This window comes from Durio zibethinus, chromosome 28 (assembly GCF_047325235.1).
Source record: "Durio zibethinus cultivar Kanyao isolate XHJ-2024 chromosome 28, ASM4732523v1, whole genome shotgun sequence".
Taxonomy (NCBI): Eukaryota; Viridiplantae; Streptophyta; class Magnoliopsida; order Malvales; family Malvaceae; genus Durio; species Durio zibethinus.
The window spans coordinates 2,476,450-2,500,097 of NC_143189.1; the positions used below are offsets into that span (position 1 = coordinate 2,476,450).

Here is a 23,648-nt window from a genome sequence, read left to right on the forward strand (position 1 = left end):
GCCCATCATAACATTACCCACTCTTCTTCTTGTTCTTCTTCTTCTTCCTGTGTCTCCAATAGCAAAGCAGAAAGCACCATCTTTTTCCTTCTTAAAAGCTTACTCAAAATCTCTCTCTTCAGCTGGCTCAAATTTTTTCAAACCAAAACTCTTAGCAAAAATGCTTCTCCTTGTCCTCTCTTTTTTCTTCTTCACCTTTCCTTCACCTTCCCTTTCTCTCAACCAAGAAGGCATCTACCTTTTCCAAGTCAAAGCCTCCCTTTCCGACCCTGACTCCACCCTTTCCTCATGGAACTTTAGTGACCCAACCCCATGCAACTGGCGTGGCGTTTCGTGTGACTCTGCCACTGGCTCCGTCACTTCCCTTGACCTCTCTAACACCAACCTCGCAGGGCCTTTCCCTTCCCTTCTTTGCCGTCTTCAAAACCTTTCCTTCGTTAACTTCTGCAACAACAGCATCAATTCCACCATCCCTTCCGACATCTCCACGTGTCAGAATCTTATCCACCTCGATCTCTCCCAAAACCTCCTCACTGGTGAACTCCCCCGCACTTTGGCTGACCTCCCTAACCTTAAATACCTCGATTTAACTGCTAACAATCTATCAGGAGATCTTCCGGAGTCCTTCGGTCGGTTCCAAAAGCTCGAGGTTTTGTCGCTCGTTTACAACCTCCTCGATGGCACAATCCCCGCATTTTTAGGAAACATTAGTACGCTAAAAATGCTTAATTTATCCTACAACCCGTTTAATCCTGCTCGGATACCACCGGAACTTGGCAACTTAACTTACTTAGAGATTTTGTGGGTCACTAACTGTAATTTAGTTGGCGAGATTCCTGACTCCCTGGGTCGACTCAACAAACTCACATATTTGGACCTTGCCATTAACCACTTGGTAGGGAAGATTCCGAGTTCGCTCACTGGGTTGGTTAGTGTAGTTCAGATTGAGCTGTACAACAACTGGCTGTCCGGCGAGTTACCTCGCGGGTTCTCGAATTTGAGCAAGCTGAGAGTCCTCGACGTTTCGACGAACCAGTTAACGGGAAAGATTCCGGACGAGTTGACTCAGCTGCCACTCGAAAGTCTCAACCTTTACCTCAACAGCTTCGAAGGAACTTTACCACCGAGTATCGCCGACTCTCCAGCTCTGTACGAACTCAAAATCTTTCAGAACAGACTCACGGGAGAGTTACCTCAAAACCTCGGCAAAAACTCGCCGCTTAGATGGCTCGACGTCTCCGAAAACCAATTTACCGGCCCTATACCACCGAGTTTATGCGAGAAAGGGAACCTAGAAGGGATTCTGATGATATACAACTCCTTTTCGGGTCAAATACCGTCGACTTTAGCCGAGTGTCGGAGCCTGAACCGGATCCGACTCAGTTACAACAAATTATCCGGTGAAATACCCGCCGGTTTCTGGGGTCTCCCTCACGTGTATTTACTCGAGCTTGTTAATAACTCGTTCTCGGGTCAAATTGGGAAATCAATCGCAAATGCAGCGACTTTGTTGCGGTTGATTATATCAAGCAACGAGTTTAGTGGTTCGTTGCCTGAAGAAATTGGTTTAGTACATACTTTACTTCAAATTTCTGCTAGTAACAATAAGTTTAGCGGGGCGTTGCCTAAAAGTATAGTGACGCTCGATGGACTAGGGATCCTTGATCTTCATGGGAATGGGCTGGAAGGGGAATTGCCTAGTGGAATTGAGTCTTTGAAGAAGTTAAACGTGTTGAATTTAGCTAATAATGAGTTTTCGGGGAAGATTCCTGATGGAATAGGGAGTTTGTCTGTGTTGAATTATCTTGATTTTTCTAATAATCAGTTAACGGGAAGGATTCCCTTCGGTTTTCAGAATTTGAAGCTCAATCAGCTTAACCTGTCGAATAATTTGTTATCCGGTCAGATCCCGCCTTGGTTTGATATTGAAATATACAAAAACAGCTTTTTAGGCAATCCTGGTTTGTATGTTGGGAGGGATGGAGCTAAGCATAAAGGTTATATTTGGTTGTTTAGATCCATTTTTGTTTTAGCCGCTTTGGTGTTTGTTGTTGGTGTGGTTTGGTTTTACTTCAAGTACCTGAGTAATAAGAAAGCAAGGGATAAGTCTATGTGGACTTTGATTTCGTTTCATAAGTTGGGTTTTAGTGAGTATGAGATATTGGATTGTCTTGATGAGGATAATGTGATAGGGAGAGGATCTTCAGGGAAAGTTTACAAGGTTGTGCTTAGTAATGGAGAGGCTGTTGCTGTGAAGAAGCTTTGGGGAGGACTGAAAAAGGGTTGTGAGAGTGTAGATCTTGAGACAGGTCAGGCTCAGGTTCTGGATGATAGGTTTCAAGCTGAGGTCGAGACGTTGGGGAAGATTAGGCACAAGAATATTGTTAAGTTGTGGTGCTCTTGTACTACTCGGGATTGCAAGCTTTTGGGGTATGAATACATGCCAAATGGTAGCTTGGGAGATTTGTTGCATGGCAATAATGGTTGTTTGCTGGATTGGCAGACGAGGTATAAGATTATTGTGGATGCAGCTGAGGGACTTTCTTATTTGCATCACGATTGTGTGCCTCCAATTGTGCATAGAGATATCAAGTCCAACAATATCTTGTTGGATGGGGATTTTGGCGCTAGAGTGGCTGATTTTGGAGTTGCCAAGGTGGTTGATGCAACTGGAAAGGATGCCAAGTCCATGTCTGTGATTGCAGGGTCTTGTGGTTACATTGCTCCAGGTTAGTTGACCAAAACTTTATCATCATTCTAGTGATTGAAAGTTTTAATTATTACCTTGCTGCTATTAGTTTATACTTAAATCTTTGAATGCTCAGTCAGAAATATTGAGCGATTAGCTGCAACAAACACTATACATAGATGTCTATTTATCGGATTGTATTCATGTTTAATGACAATCTTTAATGAGAGTGCAATCTTTAATTGTTTCTGATGTTATTTTTCACTCAATCTAAACTAAAAAAAAAAAAAAATTGGTGCAGAGTATGCATATACTCTTCTAGTGGATGAGAAGAGTGACATCTACAGTTTTGGCGTAGTTATACTTGAGATGGTCACAGGCAGACTCCCAATTGACCCAGAGTTCGGGGAGAAGGATCTGGTAACATGGGTCTGCATCACTCAAAATCAGAAAGGACTGGATCATGTTCTTGATTCCAAACTTGACCCTTGTTTAAAGGAAGAAATATACAAGGTCCTCGACATCGGACTCCTCTGTACTAATCCACTCCCAATCAACCGCCCGTCAATGAGAAGGGTGGTTAAGCTGTTGCAAGAAGCTGCTAATGATAACCTGCCCAAGGCTGCTAAAAAGGATGGGAAAATTGATTCCTTACTACTATGAATCTATATGCCTCAGATCAAGGAAGTGTGTCTTTAGAAAATTTTCTTCATAGCTTGTTCCAAAAACAAGGCCACGAGAGTGTGATATGGAAAGGATTGAGTGGTTTTGCTTTTCAATCATTGTACACCCACTTGATGTTTGCTTTACAGGATGAAAAGAGCATAGGGTTGGAAATTCCCACATCGAGACAGAGATGGAGAGAAAAAAAAAAAAATTCTCAATGCGTTTAACATATCAAAGTTCCCTCATTAAATTAAAATTAAAAATTAAAAAATTAAAACTTACAATATCCGGTCGTGTTTCACATTTAGGGGCCATGCAGATGCGCAACAGAAGGGTTAAAAATTATTGTTTGTGAAAAAGTAGGAAGTTGCAAACAAGTCGTAGATTCCCATTGAAGCCCTAATAAAACCACGACTTTGAAATGACCATTCTCTTTCAGTATTTTAGATCGAAAAGTTGGAATCAAATGCTTGAAAATGATCTTATATTTGCCTGGCAATCTTGCTCTTTCTCCCCTGTCCCCAAACTTGGGTTGCTAATCGAGCTTTAGTAAACAAAACCAATCGTTCTCTTATTTGTGAGCATAATTTACATGAAATTTTATAAGTAAAATTCATAAAAGTTTTATTAAAATTAAATAAATAAAAAATTTAAATTAATAAATTAATAAATTTAATATAAAAATTAATAATATATAAAAAATATTAAAAATATTATTTATAATTTAAATTTAATCTATATTTATTTAATTATAAAAATTTTATAAATATTTAACTAAAAATATTTATTTAATAAATATATTACATTTTTTTTATGTAATAAAATCATTCAATCTATCAATTTTAAATTTTATTTACTTATTTTTAATAAAAAATTTTATGAATTTCTTTTATGTAAATCTTTTTTCTTGTTTGAACGTCTCCATCGGAGTTTTTAATTTTCTTGAATACTTTCTTTGTCAGCTAAACAGCAACAAAAAAGAAAAACAGTTTTTTTTTTTTTTTTATGAAATTGTATGAACAAAAAGAAACTGATTAGATCAGACAACAAAAACAAGGGTTTTTTCTGTATGAGATTATATGAACAAAAGGATACCTATCAGATCAGACAGACGCAGCCAAAACCTGATCAGTAAGGGGACAATTATTTGTGTGGAGGTATCTTGGAAACAAAACACATATCATCACAAAGTTCCAAAAAAGAAAGAAAAACCTAACCCTTACGTCAAAGTTTCAAAGGTTTCAACAAAGAAGTTTCTTGTTGCCGCGTGGCTTCTGAGAGAAGCTTTCGAACGTGAACAAGAAGGATCATGTCGGCTGTGACATAAGTTAATTACGTCAAGGATGGATTTTCCGCGGTCTTACACTTTTCAACTACAATATTCCCCTTATAATTTTTTAATCATAATAAAAAAATTATATAAAAAATTTATCATTTATAATTTTAAATTTTGATTAATTAATTATAATCCAAAGGTGATATCCTTCTTTCATAAGTTGTTTGCTTCTCAGTCGTCTGATCGAAGGCTACAGCATCAGATCATCTTGGGTGATCAATGATTCGGTTTAAGAGAGAAATTAATAAAAATATACTTTCAGAAACGTGCAGGCTACTGATATGGTTTCATTATCCAGTCTCCTAGCTGCTCATTGGATATCTTCGTGTGCCTAAAGCAATGTTTAGCACAAATAAAACTTTAATAAAAATAATAAAATAATACCACAAATAATAAAAAAGAAAGTTATAAATTGTTGCCTAAAGCAATGCAATCTATTTATAAAACATTATATTTTGCATTTTAATGATTAAATTTAAATTTAAAATTTTCAAATACTAAAAAATTGTAAATGATTAAATTAAATAATTTCTATATAATTGTGAATTGTGTGTATATATCTTAATCTAATCTCATTAATTTTAACAAATTTATTTTAGAATTTATATTTGATACATTATCAATGTAAAAATTTTATATATTATCAAAAAATCAAATGATGAAATGAATTAAATGATAATATCGCATTAATAAATAAATTTTTTAAGAAATTTTAATTAATGCCAGCTTTTTTTAGATTTTTAAGAATTCAATTTTAATAATTTTAAATATATAAAATTATTTTTATAAAAGCCAATATGTATAATTACCACCAACTTGGATTAAAAAAAAAAACTAGAATATCTTATATCAAATATATAATTAATCTCTTTTAAACAAGGCTATAGGAGGAATTATCAAAACCATAAATGAAACACAAATATAACCTACAAAACAACAAATAAATAACAAAGACATATATGAGAAACTTTACCTTTAAACTTTCATCCTAAACTACACATCTAAACCTAAAAGAGAGAGAAGGGATGGTGAATATTCCTTGCTTATCATGAGAAGTCTACGTGAAGAAATGGATTAAAAACTATACAAAAAGTTTGGTGAATTAACTTTTTTTTACATTCAAAATTGTTGGTTCGTATTTTATATGTTACAATATTATATAATTTCACCTTAACTTTTTTTTTTTTTTTTTTGCTCCATAGCTTTAAGAATACTCCAATTTGACACTGGAGCTGAAAGCTTTTTCCTAAAATGCATCCCCATCTCCCTCTCAAGTGGTAAAACGTCCTACTCAAAAATTTTTTTTAATTTTATTTTAATTAAGTCAATTATTTATTGTTAATTTTTTTTTTTATAAATGACGCATCATTTAAAAATAAAAAAATTATAAATATTGAGATATGAACTCCGAATATTAATATGAATATCGTATTTTCGAAGTGGTTATATGACTAACAAAATTAAGTTAGCTTGAATTCACTGTCAACTTCCTTATTAAGATTTTAATTAAAGCAGTGTAAATCTTTTTTTTTTTTTTTGGGATGCACAGTATAAATCCTTTCATATATGTTTAGACCTACCCCAAAAGCAATGTCCAAAGACTGCATTTATTCTGTCATTCAAGCGTATATACTTAGCATAACCAAACTTGACGTCCAAGTAATATATATTATAATTTTTTTATTATGTTTCTAGAAAAAGAAATAAAATGGATAAATATCATTCTCTCTTTTCTTTTATACCCTCCCTTTAATCTTCTCTTTCTTTTTCTCTTGTTTGCCCAGAACTGAGTATATAGCACACAGCAGCTATACCCTTGATCATAAGCAGAAAATTTGGAAAAAAAAGAGAATAACAAAAGTGGAAGAGTTAAATTCCTTGCCGACCATCAAGAAAGAAAAAGTGGGTATCTGAAAACGTGCTCTAAAAGAGACAAGTTTTGCTTTACTTGTTTGTTTTTTGTTGTTTGGTTTTGTTTTATGTGTCAATCTTGCTAGAATTTCGCGTGCGTGTTGAGGAAGTGGGGGAAGAAGGCAGAAGCAGAATTCAGCTTTGTGATGAGAATAAGATCAGCAGATCAAGAGAGATGTCATGGTGCAATAACCCTGATGATGATAGAGCTCTACAGTTAGTTACAGCAGCCGCCACCAAAGAACCTGCAGTTGCTATCGCCGCCACCGCAGCTATTTCCGACTCCAAAACTGCTCAAGAAACCCCAATCATTATTTGCCCTTCATGTGGCCATGACATACCCTACCAAGATCAGGTACATATTTTAATCATAAATTACTCTATAGTTTTATTTTTTTTGGTTTATTTCATGTAGTTTGATGTACTAAAATACTATTATTTATGTGGGGTTAGGCGGGAATTCATGATTTGCCCGGGTTACCAGCAGGAGTGAAGTTTGATCCAACTGACCAAGAGATTCTAGAGCATTTAGAGGCAAAGGTAATATCTGATATGCGCAAGCTTCATCCTCTGATTGATGAGTTTATTCCTACGCTGGAAGGAGAAAACGGGATTTGCTATACTCATCCAGAGAGGCTGCCAGGTACTTTGATGCTTTCTTTTTTGCTCCAAACTCACTAGCTTTCTGACCTTTTATGGGTTTTCTTCAACTTCTTTTCTCTTCAAGTACATAGTTTTTCTTTTTCCACTTTGTTTTAGGGCTATATCAATGATCTGCGTTTTCTTTTTTTGCTTGGCCATTATGTATGATCTATTTTGCTAGACGAATTTAGATGAAAACGTGAAGAACTTACTGCATTTTACAGAATCCAGTTAAGTATATTGTAAGGAAGTAACCAAGTTGGCTAATATTAACTGCAAGGATTGCTAGTGTGTTGGCCTAATTACGCGAGATCCTTTGGTTCTACTCAAGCAGCCACATATTTTCTTTGAGACATGTGATTAGGCATTGCCTTTCATCATTTCATGATTTCCATAATATTTTGTTAGTTCTGGAAAAGATTTGGATATATGTTTTTTACAAGAAGTTTGTGAAATTTTTTAACGATTAAATAAAAATAAAAATCGAAAATCTAAATTGATAAATTAAGAGGCCATATTACGTGAATCAAGTATGCAATGATGGCGAACTTCATGACTCTTGAATAGTCAAAGTTAGGATGATCACCTGATAATAGTTTGCTAGCTATTGCTTTAAGTGGCCTAACTGCTTGTCTAAAGGGAAATGAGTGGTTAGTAATCCAATCAAATATTAGCATATCTTAATTTCCATTCTGACTCGTACGATTAAGCTATTGATCTAATGATATAGTTTCATTCGTAGAACTAAATATCCTTTGATCTGTTCACATTTTAACGGTGCAGGAGTAAGCAAAGATGGCCAAATTCGACACTTCTTTCATCGACCCTCCAAGGCATACACAACCGGGACTAGGAAGAGAAGAAAAGTTCACACGGATGAAGATGGAAGCGAAACAAGGTGGCATAAAACCGGAAAGACCAGAGCAGTTTTGGTTGGTGGGGCAGTGAAGGGTTTCAAAAAGATTTTAGTACTCTACACCAACTATGGCAGGCAAAGGAAGCCTGAGAAGACAAACTGGGTGATGCATCAATATCACCTTGGCAACAATGAAGAAGAGAAAGATGGAGAGTTAGTGGTTTCAAAAGTTTTTTACCAAACTCAACCTAGACAATGTGGTCCAAGTAGTGTTAAGGATACACTTGATAGAAAGTTGAAAAATCGAAGCCGCCATGAAAGTCCTATAGCGAAGAGTAGCAGTGTCGCTTTTGTTGAATATTACAATCCACCTTTTATTTCATATGATCATGGGAGTCATCATAATAGAGAAAGCCCACCTCAGCTAATTCCAAATTTGGTTGTTCAAGGTGATGGATCTTCCTTTTTTCGATTAGCCTCTGATACAAGCAAAGTGTGACCTGAAAGAAATAGGCATAATGGAAAGATGAGCATTTGATAGAGCAGCTACGTACGAGAAGGACATATTTGGTTGGTGTTGTTGCTGTTGCGCTGTAATAATCAAATAAATGATCAGATTGTGCTTTTGCTGAGGAAAGGATGGAATTAAAGAATAAGGTGAATGTCTTCTTTTGTTAAAGACAAAAAGAGTCAGTCGGATCGATGCTTTGCAAGATTTGCCCATATATAACCACGTTCTTGAGCATTAAAGCACTGGAAAAGGGAGCTGGTGCCCTATTTTATATACCCATTTGCATAATATTTATATTTACACATTTTTAAGGTTTTATGGCATTTATAATAGGATATTGTACAAGGATTACTCCCATAAACTTCTGTTAATAGTCCTACAGATTTTAATTAGTTTTACCATTTGTCATCTACTAGTATATATGTTAGAAACTCGAGATTGCAAAAATATAATTGTTTTAATTCTATCATGGATTTTTTTGTGCAATTGTAAATTTGATTAAGTTTTTCTCATACCCTTTTCAGGATTTGAATGAATACATAATATATATATATTTAATAACTTTTGGTTTAATAGCATAATTAGGATTTGCATGTTAATCTTAAATTGAATAGCCAAATGAGAACTTACACATTTTTTTTTCTATACAAAAGAGCGGTCATAGCTGCTAGAACAAGCCTTTGGCCTTGCTATGTTGGGCCTTAAGCAATAAACACAACAACATAAAAGCAGTATATCGTAATAAACTCACAGTAATAGACAACAATCAACTATCAATAACGCAAAAAAAATAAAGCACACCAAGATTTACATGAAAAATCCTCCAATGTAGAGAGAAAAATCACGGATATCAGAAAAATCTCAACTATTAAATAGTAGACATACAAAGTTCTTCTCTAACTAAAACTAAAGCTAATCAACAACCAAAGAGAGACAATTGGAGAAATCTCACCAAATAGGTGACTCAACAAATACACCTTATGATTTGTTCATAGAGAGCTTTAAACTCAATATTCACCATTCAAAATATAGAACTTTGAATCATAAATCTGTTGATAAAATTTCAGCTCAATCAGACCACAAATTAACTTCCGTTCAATCAACTCTCATTTCTCTCTTTTCTCTCCATTTTTATGGCTTTTCTTCTTTCTTTGCTTGGTTTGCAACACCATCTTAAAATAGCCCCACCTCATTTTATTAAGTAGCTAGAGCTTTGTATAACTATGGCCTTTGATTTGTCCAAAACCAATTACATAGGGATGGATCACATTTTTCTAACAATCTCTCCATTCAGCCCTATTAGAAAGATATTCATCACCATAGTAGTTTCATTTGAAACTTATCTTGGCTAAGGAACTCATTCCGACCAATTTACTACAAGCTCAAGCTTTTTCATGAAAAGTATCTTAGTCAATATATTTGTTATATTCTCATCAGTATGGACTTTCTTCAATAGCATTTGTTGTTCCTCAATCATTGAATATAACCAGTGATATCTAACATCAATGTGCTTTATTTTAGCATGATACATGACATTCTTACTCAAATTTAAAGTACTTTCACTATCACAAAATACCACATATTCTTTCTGATTCAATCCAATTCAAAAAAAAAATATTTCATCCAAAGCATTTCTTTACTTGCTTCTGTTGCTGCAATATACTCAGTTTCTGTAGTTGATAAAACAATACACTTCTGTAACTTAGACTGCTAAGACACAACTTCTCTTACAAAAGTGAATAAATACCTTGAAGTAAATTTTCTACCATCAAGATCACCTATCATGTCAGCATCAATAAACCCTTTTAGAACTAGTTGTGAAACTTCATAACTCAAACACATTTTTAAAGTGCCCTTCAAATATCTAAAAATTTATTTCACTGCTTCTCAATAAACTTTTTCAGGATAAAAAAAAAATTTGCTCACTACACCAACTGCATGAGCAATATCAAGCCGTATACAAATCATATGATACATTAAAAAACTGAATGTAGAAGAATAAATAATACTAAATATAGCTAGTTGCTCTTTTTTAGACACCGGCCAAGATTTTTTACTCAAATAAAAATAGTTGGCAAGTGGACTGCTAACTAATTTAGCATGTTATATGTTGAATCTAATAGACACCCGTTCAACATATTTTTCCTGTGACAACCATAGCTTTTTAGGTTTTTTATCCCGGATAATGTCCATACTGAGAATCTGCTTTGCTAGACCTAAATCTTTCATATCAAAAGACTTAGACAATTATTCTTTCAACTTGCAAACTATACTAGTATCTTATCCTACAATCAACATATCATCAACATATAATAAAAAAATAATGAAGTTATCATAAGAGAATTTTCTTACATACACACAATGATCTGCTACTGTTCTTTTAAAGCTGTGGTTCACAATAAAAGAATCAAACTTTTTGTACCATTATTGTAGAGTTTGTTTCAAGTCATACAAGCTTTTCTTTAGTTTGTAAACTAAGTGCTCTTTCCCTTTCACTTCAAAACCTTCATGTTAATTCATATAAATGTCCTTCTACAAGTCACCATGCAAACATGCAGTCTTGATATCAAGTTACTCAAGCTTAAGACTTAAACTAGCTACTAATCCTAGCACTACTCGAATGAAACTCATCTTTACAACTGGAGAGAATATATTATCAAAATCGATGTCATGTTTCTAAGAAAAATCTTTCACCATCAATTCAGCTTTATACATCACTAGCTTGTCACCATCCTTTTTCAACTTAAACACCTATTTATTTTTCAAATGCCTCTTCCCTTTCAAAAGTTTAACAAGATTATAAGTATCATTTTTTTACAATGACTCCATCTTTTCTTTTATTACTTTTAACCAATGCTCTCTATCTGAAATAGCATGTACATTTTGGAAGCTCTCTGGCTCTCTCTCACTGGTAAGTAAAATAAAATTTAAACTTGGATACCTGATAAATAGTCTGCGCTCTTTAATAGATCTCTTCGACTGAAACTCTACATCACCTGATGCCGAAGGTAGCTCTCTCTGCTCAACACTCTCTGGTGGAGAAAATTATTTTTCTTGCTTAAAACTGATTGCATCTGGCTCATTACTAACTGTGGCTAGTTTATTCATATCTTCAAGTTCTATTTTTTGCTTATTTTTACTATCTGTGTCTATTTCCTGTAAAACTCCTATCGGTGTTGAAACATTACACTCAACAGTAACCCGTTTAGTCTTTTTATTTTTCTCAAGGTTTGTTATGATTTTTTTTCATGAAAGATCACATCTCTACTTTTGACTGTCTTTCTCTTTACTAGATCCCATACCCTGTAGCCAAATTCTTCATCACCATATCCTTCAAACACACACTGTATGATTTTACCGTCAAACTTTAACATTTACTCTTTCAACATATGCATGAATGCTTTACACTAAAAAACTTTCAAGTGAGAGTATGAAGCATCTTTCTTTGTCCATACTCTTTATAAAATGTCAAAGCTTAAAGAAACTTATGGTGATCTGTTAAGTAAATAATAAGGTGTGCTGACTGTTTCACCCCAGAATGACTTTGATAATTTTTTCATCCTTAATATACATCTGACTTTTTTCATAATTGTGTGATTCATCCTTTCAACTATACCATTATACTATGGTGTTTCAGGTTCTGTCATCTCATTTCTGATCATATATTTTGAACAGTACTCTTCAAAGTCTTTGAATGTGTATTCTCTATCATTAATAGTCTAAATACACTTTAAAGGTAATCATGCCATTCTTTTCACCATGACATGAAATTTTTAAAAATACTACAATACTTGACTTTTGTTTTTCAACATATACATCCAAGTTTTATGTAAAGTATCATTAATAAAAGTAACAAAATACCTGCTGTCACCTAATAACTCAACCTTAATGAGACCACATATGTCAGAATAAATCAATTTCAATTTATTTTTTTCTCTGAGAACTCTTACGAAAAGAAACTCTACGATGCTTACCAAACAAACAATAATCATATAAATCGAGAGATATACCTTTGGTTAGGGGAATGAAAGACTACCTTGTCAAAACCTATAATCTCTTCTTGCTTATGTGTGCCAGCCTCTTGTGCCACAAGTTTGCTGAAGCATCATCCTCAACGATATTTATCTAATTGCCATTTAATCGCATCCATGTCTTATACATTATGCAGCATAATTTTTTTTTTTGTAACTACCATAAATCTTTTGAGAAGCTTTCACTATCCATTCTTTTGTCGACTCTCATATCCCTTCTTATCAAGGACATTAATAGCAAATAAGTTCATTTTCATATCCAAAATATGTTTGACATCTTTCAAATTTAACATGCAGCTTGCACTAGTTTGTACAATAATATCACCAATCTTAACAATCTACGACACACTCTTGTTTTTCACTCGGTGCAACCAAAGTCTCTTATTTTGTAAATTGTAAATAACTCTCTTAGAAAGACAATAATATATCGTTCCTGTGTCAACTATCCACTCAATGTCGGAATCACTAACATGATTATAATGTCATGTGTATAAATTAAAGTAACTGAATCATTATCTAAATTTACTACTACACCATTGCCATCATCTAAACTATTGTCTTTCTCATCTTTTCGCTCTTACTTCAAGATTTTACAATGTCATTTTATATGACTTACTTTATCACAGTGAAAATACTTCACTTTATCTCTGAACTTGGATCTATATTTAAACTTACTACGACCTTTTAAATTCTGACATCTGTCGATGTTTCTACCCCTGTTCTCTGTGACCAAAGCTTGATTCTCAGGGTTTACATCTTTTCATCTTGCTTTTTCATTAAGCATACTATCATTTACCATCTCCAATGTCAACTTGTAATCAGGGGCTGAATTAAGAACAGTCACAACTAGAGTATTTCAATTGTCTAGCAATGAACTCAAAAGAAATAACGTCTTTATTTCATCATTCATCTTAAGCTCCATAGTAGTTATCCAATTAAATATATCTTAAAAATTATCTAAGTGCTCTATAATCAATTGTTCATCCTTGTACTGTAAAGTTACAAGCTTTTTAACAAGCATAATTTTATTCATACCTATTTTTTTCTCATACATGCTGTCAAGTTTTCTCAAACAATGTGGGCATCTGTCTACTGCGTTACATGATGAAACACGCTTATATCAACTTATTTTTTAATTTTAGTCATCGTTTTTCTGCCTAACTTTTTTCAGTTTTCATCTTTCATATCTATTGGTTTAGCCAAATCACCTAATACCGACTCATATAAATTTTTACAGTATAAATGATCTTCTATTATAGGCTTCCAAATTAAATAATTTAATGCTGTCAATTTTATCATAGAACTTGTATCACTCTCTATGATCTCAAACAAAATTTACTTTTGTTTTAGACTGCTTCTGTATCGTTGTCTCAAAATAACTCTTGCTCTGATATCATTTATTAGACCTGAAGCAATAAACACAACAACGTAAAAGCAATATATCACAACAAATCCACAATAATAAACAACAATCAACAATCAACAACGCAAAAAAAATAAAGCACATCAAGATTTACGTGGAAAATCCTCTAGTGTAGAGGAAAAAATCATAAACCACCAGAAAAATCTTTACTATAAATAATAGATATACAAAATTCTTCTCTAGCTAAAACTAGAGCTAATCAACAACTAGAGAGAGGCATCTGAAAAAATCTCATAAAATAGGTAACTCAACAAATACACCTTGAATTTGATCTTAGAGAGCTTCAAACCCGATCTTCATTGTTCAAATATAGAACTCTAAATCATAAACTTGTTGATAAAATTTTAGTTCAATCGAACCACAGATCGACTTCCGTTCAATCAACTCTCCATTATTCTTTTTCTCTCTATTTTTTTGACTTTTCTTTTTTTTTTTTATTTACGACACCACCTTAAAACAACCTCACCTCTTTTTATTAAGTAGTTAGGGCTCTATGTAAAAAAAAATATCAAAGCACATGACCTTTGATTGGTCTAAAACCAATTACATGGGGTTGAACCTCATTTTCCTAACATGCTATACATAAAAGATGATCTTGAATCAACTGTGACAAATCAAGAGAACAAGTAAAACATTCTTCCTAAACCAACCTTCACCTTTACTATTACTATTATTATTTTTCATTTTCCCCTTAATTTCTATTATTATTTGTCATTTTTCCGTTAATTTCTGACTTCTTTTGAGCAGACCAACAAGATGAAGAATCCATGTTCCCGGAGAAATCTACTTTTTGTGATGTCATATTGGATGACACAAGAAGAATATTGGAAGCTTGTGTGAATTCATTTGGTGGTTCAAATGAAATTACAAATTAGAGGGAGAATGTGAAAGAAAGATAAGTATGCCCGAACATGGAATTGTATGAATATCATAGTTCCTTTAGGCTAAAAGGTTGTAGAAGACTAGCATAATGACCAATATTTAAGTACTTTGAGATCACTTGAGAATGGAATCCTTAATTTGGAAACTAAAAATGTCGAAAAGTCTTCCTTTAGCTGTCATTATTCGGTTATTCTATTGACAACGAGTTTTCAACAGAGAAGCACTAGGAATGGAAGAATGTTCAGCAAACTTATCAGCAAAGCAAGGTTGGGAATTTTTGGTCATAATTTCCTACTCAAAAACAAAAGAAAAAACAATAAGTTCTGACCATTAGAAACCATTTTTCTAAGTAACCCTCTTCGTATCATGCTTTTTTTCTTTAAACTTCTAAGAAATTGTGATATTAGTTGTTGACATTTCCTTAAAGAAGAAAGCAAAGCTTGGCGGGTTGCATTCCGCATGCTAAAAATTACGGAAGGGAAGGTCATTATGGTAACTAGACATAAGCTTAATTAAGAAGGTTTTTCTCTTCCCAGTGAATATTTGTTTCATATTTGAGATTGTAGAAATTATATCATGATCACTTATTTTATCGACATATTACACGATTGTTGTTACTCACTTTATCAATTGATAGATTTTATCAGCCGACCAAGTAATTGTTATCATTATTATCTCCTTTTTTTTCTTTCCTTTTTCCACCCAACTGATATTTTATTATTGTTCATATTTCTATTATTTTGAGAATTTTTTTCTAAAAAAAAGAAATTTTCAGTGAAGATGCCAACACCTACTATAAAGCAGGAAATTTGGGGGATTTAGAATGACGATACTCCATTTCCTTGCAATCGAAGCAACTGCAGAACACGACAGTAAATCCTATGGCGGTTCTTCAGAAGAGGCAACAGAAAGAAGGTTTTTAATTACATCAGTCGGATGTGAAGTGAGACTTTTTGTAGTGATCCGAACAAAGAATCATACTAAGAAATTTGCAATGGATTAACTATCCACTTTTATAAGATGTTGAATATATAGCCAATAAAAAAAAAAAAGAACTCAAAGGGCAAAACAGAAAGGACAAATAAGAATTTCTTTTTGAAAAATCAAATTAAAGAAAAGAAATTAGAAAAGCCCATATGTTCTTGACTTGCAGACAAGGCGATACCCAATCTTTAATCTTTCCGGCTATAGCCCATAGGCATTAGCCCAAGGCGAAAAATACATTCAAACTTGAATATTCCTCAAAATAGGATGCAGATTCTGAACTGCAAAAATCACACCATTGTATAATTTTATTCAATCTAACGAGCCCACTCGGCCACCACAACCAAATTCACACAAGTGCCTACACAAGACGGTACAATCTTATCCTAGAATTCTTGACGTCAGTTTAAATCAAATATTAAAGAAACGAAACGTTGGTAAGAATTTCCAACCCAAAGAGAACTTAAAACTTCTCCTAAGGCTTATAAACTCACAACTCTATCAACTAACAGTAAATTACATGCCCCTCCATATATACAAATCATTAGTCAGCAGAAAAAACTGTTATGACTTCCGCAGAACACATTTCTCATACAAAGCAAGGATTTCTTTCTTATTCGGATTCCTCAGTGCAAGTAGCTCGGCACCAAAATTATGTTTCGTGAGTTCCTGCCTAAGTTTCTGGACAGTGAACTTCGTATAATCCTCTTGATTGTTTTGCTGATTCAGGTTGTCATCATCACCTTTGAATACTGACCCGCCATCTTCTGATTGTGAATATCCGAGGGGGCTAGTTGTGCTTCTCAACTTCTTATTTGCTCTCAAAATTCTGTCACTCATGTCCATATCTTGAACAGATCCCACCCCCATTTCATAATCATCTGCCCTCAATCGCTTTCCATGGGAAGCAGTTTTGAGCTTACTATCCAATGCTGTTTCATTTAGACGAACGGAAGTCAACTCTTGCTGGAGTGAATCAAGTTTTGCCTGCGCAGCCTGTAGCTGAAAAGAGAGAGCTTCAGCCCTGTCATTTGCATCAGCATGTGCTGCGCGTTCAGAGTCCAAAAGATCCTGAAGGGATTTAACTGTACTAGCCCTCTGTGCATTGTTTGTTTTTAATAATGACTCTATCTCTTTCTCCCTCTCATCAACTCTAGCCTCTAATAATGCAACTTTCGAAACTGCATCCATCTCTGACACACTTATTCTATGTAATTCATCCTCCAAGTCTGTTTTCTGTCTCTGCAAGTTCTCAATTTGCCTCTCGGCCCTCTCAATCTGAGCTAATCTTTCCATTGCCATCTTCTGTATCTCGCTTTTCTCCTTTTGAGCAGCTACTGATTCTGCTTGTGCTTTATCAGCCAATTCTGTCGCTTTCTTCGCCTCTTTCTCAGCTACTCTACACCTTTCTTCAACTTCTTCAAACCTCCTGAACTCAGATGAATACTTCTGCTCCAAATGGATCTTCTCCTGTTCCAAAATCTTAGCTTCTCTCTCAAATGACAGGGCCTTGTTATTAGCATTTTCTAGGTTATCAACTAACTCCCTGATTTCAACCTTTAGTGATGATATCTCTGCATCATAACTCTTGATTTTTGACTCAGCAGCCTGCAAAGCATTTCATGTTGTTAAATATTGCAACCTTGGCAAAAGCACTTAACCTTGCGCAATACAGTAAAGAATGTAAGCCTACCAAACCAGTTAGGCTTATGATAAAATGCAGTGGTTGAGTGAATAATCACTGTAAATCATAGTTAATATTTCTTAAAGTAATCATATTCCAATCATTATATATACAATACATAGATAAACAAGCAAAATCATATATGTACATATATAAGAAGCTAACCTTCAACTCTAACTTTACAGTTGTCAAGCACTGCTCAGCATACTCAATCTTTGCTGACTTGTCCTTTATTTCCTCTTCCTGCAATGTTTGATCAGCAGATAAACAAATCACATTTTCTTGCTGCATCTTGCATTTGCATAATACATGATTGAATGAATAAGAATGTGAGGTGAGAAAGAGAGAGTACCTTCTCAGCCAATGTATGTGAAAACTCCTCCCTCAGTGTATCTTCCCTAAGTTGAGTTTCCTTGCTGTTTCGCTCTTGCACAATTGCTGCCTTCTCCAAAGCAGCTTTTGCCTCCCTGACAGCAAAGTCATACTTCCTTTTCCACTCCTCAGCCTCCTCTTGAGCAGACTCAGCTTGCTCCCTAGCAGCAGCCAGCCTTGCTTCAGCAGCAGTGCTCCGGGACTTGAGCACTTCCATTTCTGAGGTGGCCTGATCTTCATTGGCTTTCTGCTTTGATAGCACCTGATCATATTTTCTTCTACAGTCTAAGGTTTCTTGCTTGGCAGAATCCAGTGCTTTCATTAAACTAGAACATCTCTCCTTCAGTGAACTGTTATCACCTTGCAAATTATTCATTCGGTTTGCATATTCATCAGCAAGCTTCCTTTTGTCATTGATAGCATCATCATAACGCTTCAGATATTCAGATTTATATTTCTCACTATCTTCCAGTTGCTTGTTAAGTAACTTCATCTTATCCTCAATTGAACGGCATTTCAATTCAAGGGAACTCTTCTCTGATCCAATCTGATCTATAAGTCTCTTGGTGAAATCCAGTACTGGCCCCTCCATACTGACAGTTTAATTGATAGAAAAAGAAGGTTGATATCCAAAACTAGAGACTTAAGCCCATTGCACTTGATACAACCATCTTAAAGAATGAATAAAAATATTGACACAAACCTTTGCTCTAAAAATGCAGCCAGTTTCTGCCATTTTCCAGGGCCATGGCATGAGGCTTCATACTCAGATAAAAGAGCGTCAAGAACCTGCATGTAACATTCTAATCAAACCCAACGAAAGGCATCCTATGGAAAAAGCCAATACCACATAATATCTCTATCACTTGTATACATAGATTATAAAAATAAAAAAAAAAAAATCAGTGGAATTTTTCATAGGACCAAAAGAAAGGAAATAAATTATGACTCCACTCAGGTTGATTGATAAACTAACCCTTCATCCTTACAATTTTAGTGCTGTAAAATCTAAATTTGCAATATCATCTCAAAACAACAGTTAATAAAGAGCAATAACGTTATGGAATTAGATTGAAGTCCTTCATATGAAGAATAAGGGCATTTCGACAACAACTTACCTTCACAACATTATCTATGCTCGCATTAGAAGCATGGCATGCTGCCCTCAACCTCTTTCCCATGCTCTGTATGGCATTTGAACATCGCAAATCTGCTTCCATAAATGCATTCCTTTTATAATCCTGCATAAATGACCAATACAACAATTCAGGGCTTACCATGCATTTTGATCACATAGAAATAAAGACTTTAACCTATAGATGTAGCCTTTGACTAATTGCATACCTCAAACGCCTTTCTGAAAAATTTCTGCAGAAGTTCCTCATACTTCTTCCTCATTGAACCAATCCCTACAGCACTAGCATTATATAAAGCCAGCGACTTTTGAACTGCTTCTTCATGAGCCTCCCTCAATGCCACCTAGGAACATCAAGATTAGAAATGTTTAAGAATTTATCAAAACAACCACAAAACGATTATGATAAAAGCATCACTTACTTCCTCAAGCGGCTTTGTACGGTCGAAAGTTGACATATAATACTCTGCAGCAGAATCATATGCCTTTCGACACTCAGATTCTTCAACACTCTGAACGAAAATAACACTCAAGAATTATTCTCTGGAAAATGAGGAAATGTTTATATTTTTTGTGCTTTGGAATTTTTCTTTAACTTTTTTCAGCATCAATGTATTTTCTTTAACCGTCCTTGGTCCAATTTAATGATACATCCAGTAGCATTTCTTGACAACAGTAACTTACCTGCCATGAGGATGATATTGTGGGCACTGCACCATTATTTAAAGCATCCAGATAAGATTCTGTGATACCAATGAGAACAGGACCTGTCAGTACAGTAGCCCCAACCTGCTTCGGCCTTGTTCTCTCAAAAACAAACTTTGTCAATGCATCAAGTCCAGCTCAAAATTCAGGTCTCAGTTTGTCAAGCTGCACATGAAAACCAAGGTCTTAGTACATAAATGATGCGTGCTAAACAGAAAAGGCATGGTCAAGCCCGAGATAGGGAGGGAGTGGGAGAGGAAAGGAAAAGGATAATAGAGAACAAGAGAGAGAATGGCATATATGGAGACAGATACTAACCGAAATTTGATCAAGCCTTTTGAGATCATTTTCATTGTTCAAAGGCCTCACAAGGGTAAAGCATTCTCTATCAGGAAACAGAGCTCGAATGGAGTCCCGGATCTATCAATAACTAACGATGCATAATCAGTGTCTATCACAGAGAACAAAATTTCAAATACTTTAGTTCTTCACATCCTTCATGATAAACATTGGAGAAATGAATCTTAATCTATTAAGACAGGAATGCCATTAGGAAAATACTAAGGACAGTCCTCTTAGAATCTCTGGCATATCTAGCTTCAGCCAATAAAAATTATTCAAATAGCAACAAAATTTGCATATTAAGCATTAAGACACTCTCTTTTCATCATGCCTCCACATAATTGATATTGATTTCTTTTATTCCCCAATTAAATCCATGTTAAGAATTACCTCATTTTTAACAGCTATATCTTTCCCACTACCTTGAACTGGCCGTAAAGCAAGCTCTAGGTAGTCACGGGGAGTAATTTTCCTATTATCCTCCACCAAATCCAGATAAAAATCCTGCAAGTAAGATGAATATTTTACAAAAGAAAACTGGAAAAAAGAATATATAACAACCATAAGAAAGTTCATGACATCCATATTCAAGAACCAAACATGTGATAACCAATAATATCATAGAGTGCATTGGTGTCTCTGTGTAATAAAATAATACCCTGAGAAGCCAAACAAATATTGGGGAGAACTGCCCAAGTTCAGAAGCTGTGGTTGTTCTTCCTCCAGCTTTGACTCGAATATGTTTTGTCATTTGAGTAACAAGTGAGAGACGATCCAGTGCAGCTTCATCTATCCCTCCCATCTAAATATAAGAAGTATACAATCAAAACTGGGAGAGAATGGTGGCAAAAGTCATGTTAAAAAAAAAGAAAAAAGCAGTACCAACCTGGTTGTAGATGAACATACTAGATAAGAGGACAGCTAATGAAAATATCTGAGTGCTGTACGTTCCCTGTCAAGTTTGCAAGATAAGATCATAAGTCAAAATAACCAATTAATAAGCAATCCATTCCACAAAAAGCAAGTGAAAACTAACTGTCTGATCGTAGGCATCTATTCCTTCAGTATCTAATAGCAAAAGATTGTACTCAGTTCCATCAAGAGCAGTTCTCTTTAATGGAGCACTCCACAACCAAAGCCCTTTTGTACATGGTCGATGAGTTGACGCTACTTGAAATCCACTACTCCTTCCAAGAAGCTAGAGCACAAAAATGAAAGCATAGCCATCAGTCATAGATACATCAGACAAAGCCGATAAAAACAGATACCATACAAGCTTCAATAGGAAAAATTGCTTACAAGTATAATATTTAACTGTGATACCACAAATAACTCACCAATCAATGCTATACAAAGATTGAGAATAAAAGGAGACAAAAAAAAGTTAATCCAGCTTAAAACTTGGTTCCTTAAAAAAGATACAGTTTAGCTGGTCAGATCAGTTCATAAGAATCAGTTTTATAATAACATTCACATCAAACTCCTAGGCGTAGAGTGAATGTGTTCATGTTAAACACTTGCATAATTTTCTTTATATTCATACTCAATTACAAGTCATTAACTCAAAATTACAATTACCTTTGCCGATGTTCTTTTTTCTAGCAAGCATACATTACTCAACCTCATTAGTAATCTCCACCCAAATGCACTTATATAATAAAAGCTTAAATTTGATGCTGATATTTTCCACTTACGGCTATAATAAATAAAAGCTTCTAAAAACAGCAAATTTATAACAAAAAGCAGTTCAATTAATCACAATTTATACCCTTGACCTCTAAAACCCTAAATTTACAACATTTTCTACTTCTGAAGTCTCAAACCCTAGACTTCACTGTTTCACCTACCAAAACACCAAAAGAACATAAATTTCCTCCACCTTATCTTCAAAAGAAGTAAAATAAAAAAAGGAAATAACCTGATTTAAAATGAAGCTCTTGCCCTGACGAGCTCGGCCACAGACGGAAACGACTCCAATTGGTTCCTTAACAAGCCGCAAAGCCGCGACCGCTTCCGGATCCATCCGAAACCTCCCTTTCTCGTCGCAGTACAACAACCGAATCGGTCTCGCAGGACCGGTCACCGGAGACACCGACGACGACGATAGAGACGCCGAGTGACCAAATGACTGCGGCGACACATCACCGGTTGAGTCTTTTCCTCTACCAAAAAATTTCATCATCTTCGCTCAGATCCTCCGTTCAATTGATTTTCTCTCTAATTTCTCTTCGCCTTTTTTTTACTTTGGTTTTTAATTTTAGAATCTTTTGGGGGCTTTGTTTTTGCACCGTTTTATTGGTTTTTCCACACTACTGAACGAGAGGTTTAAAAATGGGGTGGGAAAAGAAAGATGAAGCGAACAAGACCTTTGGGCTTTGTTATAGGATACTGAGGATGGAGGTGTAAAATTACGCTGATATACGTGGTTCTTTTGGTTATTGTGGGCGTAGAGAAAGGGTTTTTTCGTCTTTTTAAACTATTTGGTCTCATATCCAGAACGACAGCGTGATAATAAAGCTACTTCGCCGAATTGTTTTTAATTTTTTTAATTATTTTATTTTATTTCTTGCTCACTTTATCACTTTATATTAGGCCTTTATGTAAGAAAATATTTGTAAAAAAGAATTCCAAAATTATTATTTTTATTCTAAAGTTTTTTTTAGACATTAACGTTATGTTTGATATGAAGGAAGGGAAAAAAGTTAAGAAAAAAAAAATTATTATATTTGGTATGAATGATGAAAAATTAAAAAAAAAAAAAAGGTGTTTTTTTACATTTAAAAATATTAAATTTAAAAATCCTAAATTTACTCATTTTCTTTTTTTTTTCTTATTTCTCTTCTGAAAAAAATAGAAAGCAATTTTTTCTACCACGTTCTTTCCTTCCCTTTCCTTTTCTTCCTATCAAAGATAATGCCAAAAAAAAAAAAGTGAAATCCTATTTTTTTTAATGTTTTTATGCTTTTATTTTAACAAATTTCCCTCATATTTTCTACAATAAACCAAATTTGGCCAAATGAATTTGAATTTTCATGTCAAAACAAATTGATTATATACCAAAAATATCACCATGTACTGTCTGATTTGGCTAGTAAAATAAAACCTCTTGGTACTCGCACCCAAAATTTTAAGATTCATTTAAAAAAAAAAAAGAATTAGAGGTTCACTTTAATGGAACATATACAGATTTTTCTTATATATTGATAATTCATTATAAAGAAACAAGAAAAAAAAACAAATAACATGATATTAGATTTGAGAGCAACGTGGGATCATAGTCTTCCAGCCATGTTCAGTTGTCATTTGAAAGTTGAAACATAAACGAAATCTTTCATTCAACGAAAATCACACAGTTCATTAATTACCTCTCCTGAAGCATTGGAGAACGCTTCTCTTTCTTTCACTACTAATAAGTATATATCTTTGCGTCTCTTTGTTGTAGCAAAGCAAATCGAACATAATTATTATTGTTGGTGTAA

At 34.3% G+C, this 23,648-nt stretch overlaps 3 protein-coding genes and 1 pseudogene across 7 annotated transcripts; 2 read left to right on the top strand and 2 right to left on the bottom strand.

Moving 5' to 3' along the window:
• On the top strand, positions 1–3,531 carry LOC111281243 (uncharacterized; annotated as a pseudogene). The gene is made up of 2 exons (XR_016335113.1): positions 1–2,729; positions 2,991–3,531. The product of XR_016335113.1 is annotated as an uncharacterized LOC111281243 (transcript).
• Positions 3,532–6,410: 2,879 nt separating this feature from the next.
• On the top strand, positions 6,411–9,006 carry LOC111280889 (NAC domain-containing protein 10-like). Its single transcript, XM_022868420.2, has 4 exons — positions 6,411–6,593; positions 6,689–6,957; positions 7,056–7,245; positions 8,028–9,006. The coding sequence occupies exons 2-4, from the start codon at positions 6,778–6,780 to the stop codon at positions 8,597–8,599; spliced, it is 942 nt and encodes a 313-aa protein (XP_022724155.1). The 5' UTR covers positions 6,411–6,593; positions 6,689–6,777; the 3' UTR covers positions 8,600–9,006.
• Positions 9,007–16,213: 7,207 nt separating this feature from the next.
• LOC111280381 (uncharacterized) lies at positions 16,214–19,942 on the bottom strand. 2 transcript variants are annotated; one of them, XM_089757211.1, is made up of 8 exons: positions 19,807–19,942; positions 19,545–19,634; positions 19,332–19,466; positions 19,106–19,228; positions 18,691–18,776; positions 17,968–18,580; positions 17,781–17,858; positions 16,214–17,539 (listed from the first exon to the last, which is right to left on the bottom strand). In XM_089757211.1, the coding sequence occupies exons 2-8, from the start codon at positions 19,578–19,580 to the stop codon at positions 16,496–16,498; spliced, it is 2,115 nt and encodes a 704-aa protein (XP_089613337.1). In that variant the 5' UTR covers positions 19,581–19,634; positions 19,807–19,942; the 3' UTR covers positions 16,214–16,495. The 2 variants fall into 2 exon arrangements, with proteins under 2 accessions (XP_089613337.1, XP_089613338.1); XM_089757212.1 differs by having other exon boundaries at positions 19,545–19,665; positions 19,807–19,932.
• Positions 19,854–22,590, bottom strand: LOC149510624 (uncharacterized). 3 transcript variants are annotated; one of them, XR_016335114.1, is made up of 7 exons: positions 22,088–22,589; positions 21,206–21,367; positions 21,056–21,121; positions 20,828–20,971; positions 20,560–20,673; positions 20,146–20,257; positions 19,854–19,992 (listed from the first exon to the last, which is right to left on the bottom strand). XR_016335114.1 is itself a non-coding variant. In XM_089757213.1 (7 exons), exons 1-7 carry the CDS (start codon positions 22,349–22,351, stop codon positions 19,966–19,968), a joined length of 879 nt encoding a protein of 292 aa, XP_089613339.1. In that variant the 5' UTR covers positions 22,352–22,587; the 3' UTR covers positions 19,854–19,965. The 3 variants fall into 3 exon arrangements, 2 of the variants coding, with proteins under 2 accessions (XP_089613339.1, XP_089613340.1); XM_089757213.1 differs by having other exon boundaries at positions 20,146–20,247; positions 22,088–22,587; XM_089757214.1 differs by lacking the exon at positions 20,560–20,673 and having other exon boundaries at positions 20,146–20,247; positions 22,088–22,590.
• Positions 22,591–23,648: the final 1,058 nt, after the last annotated feature.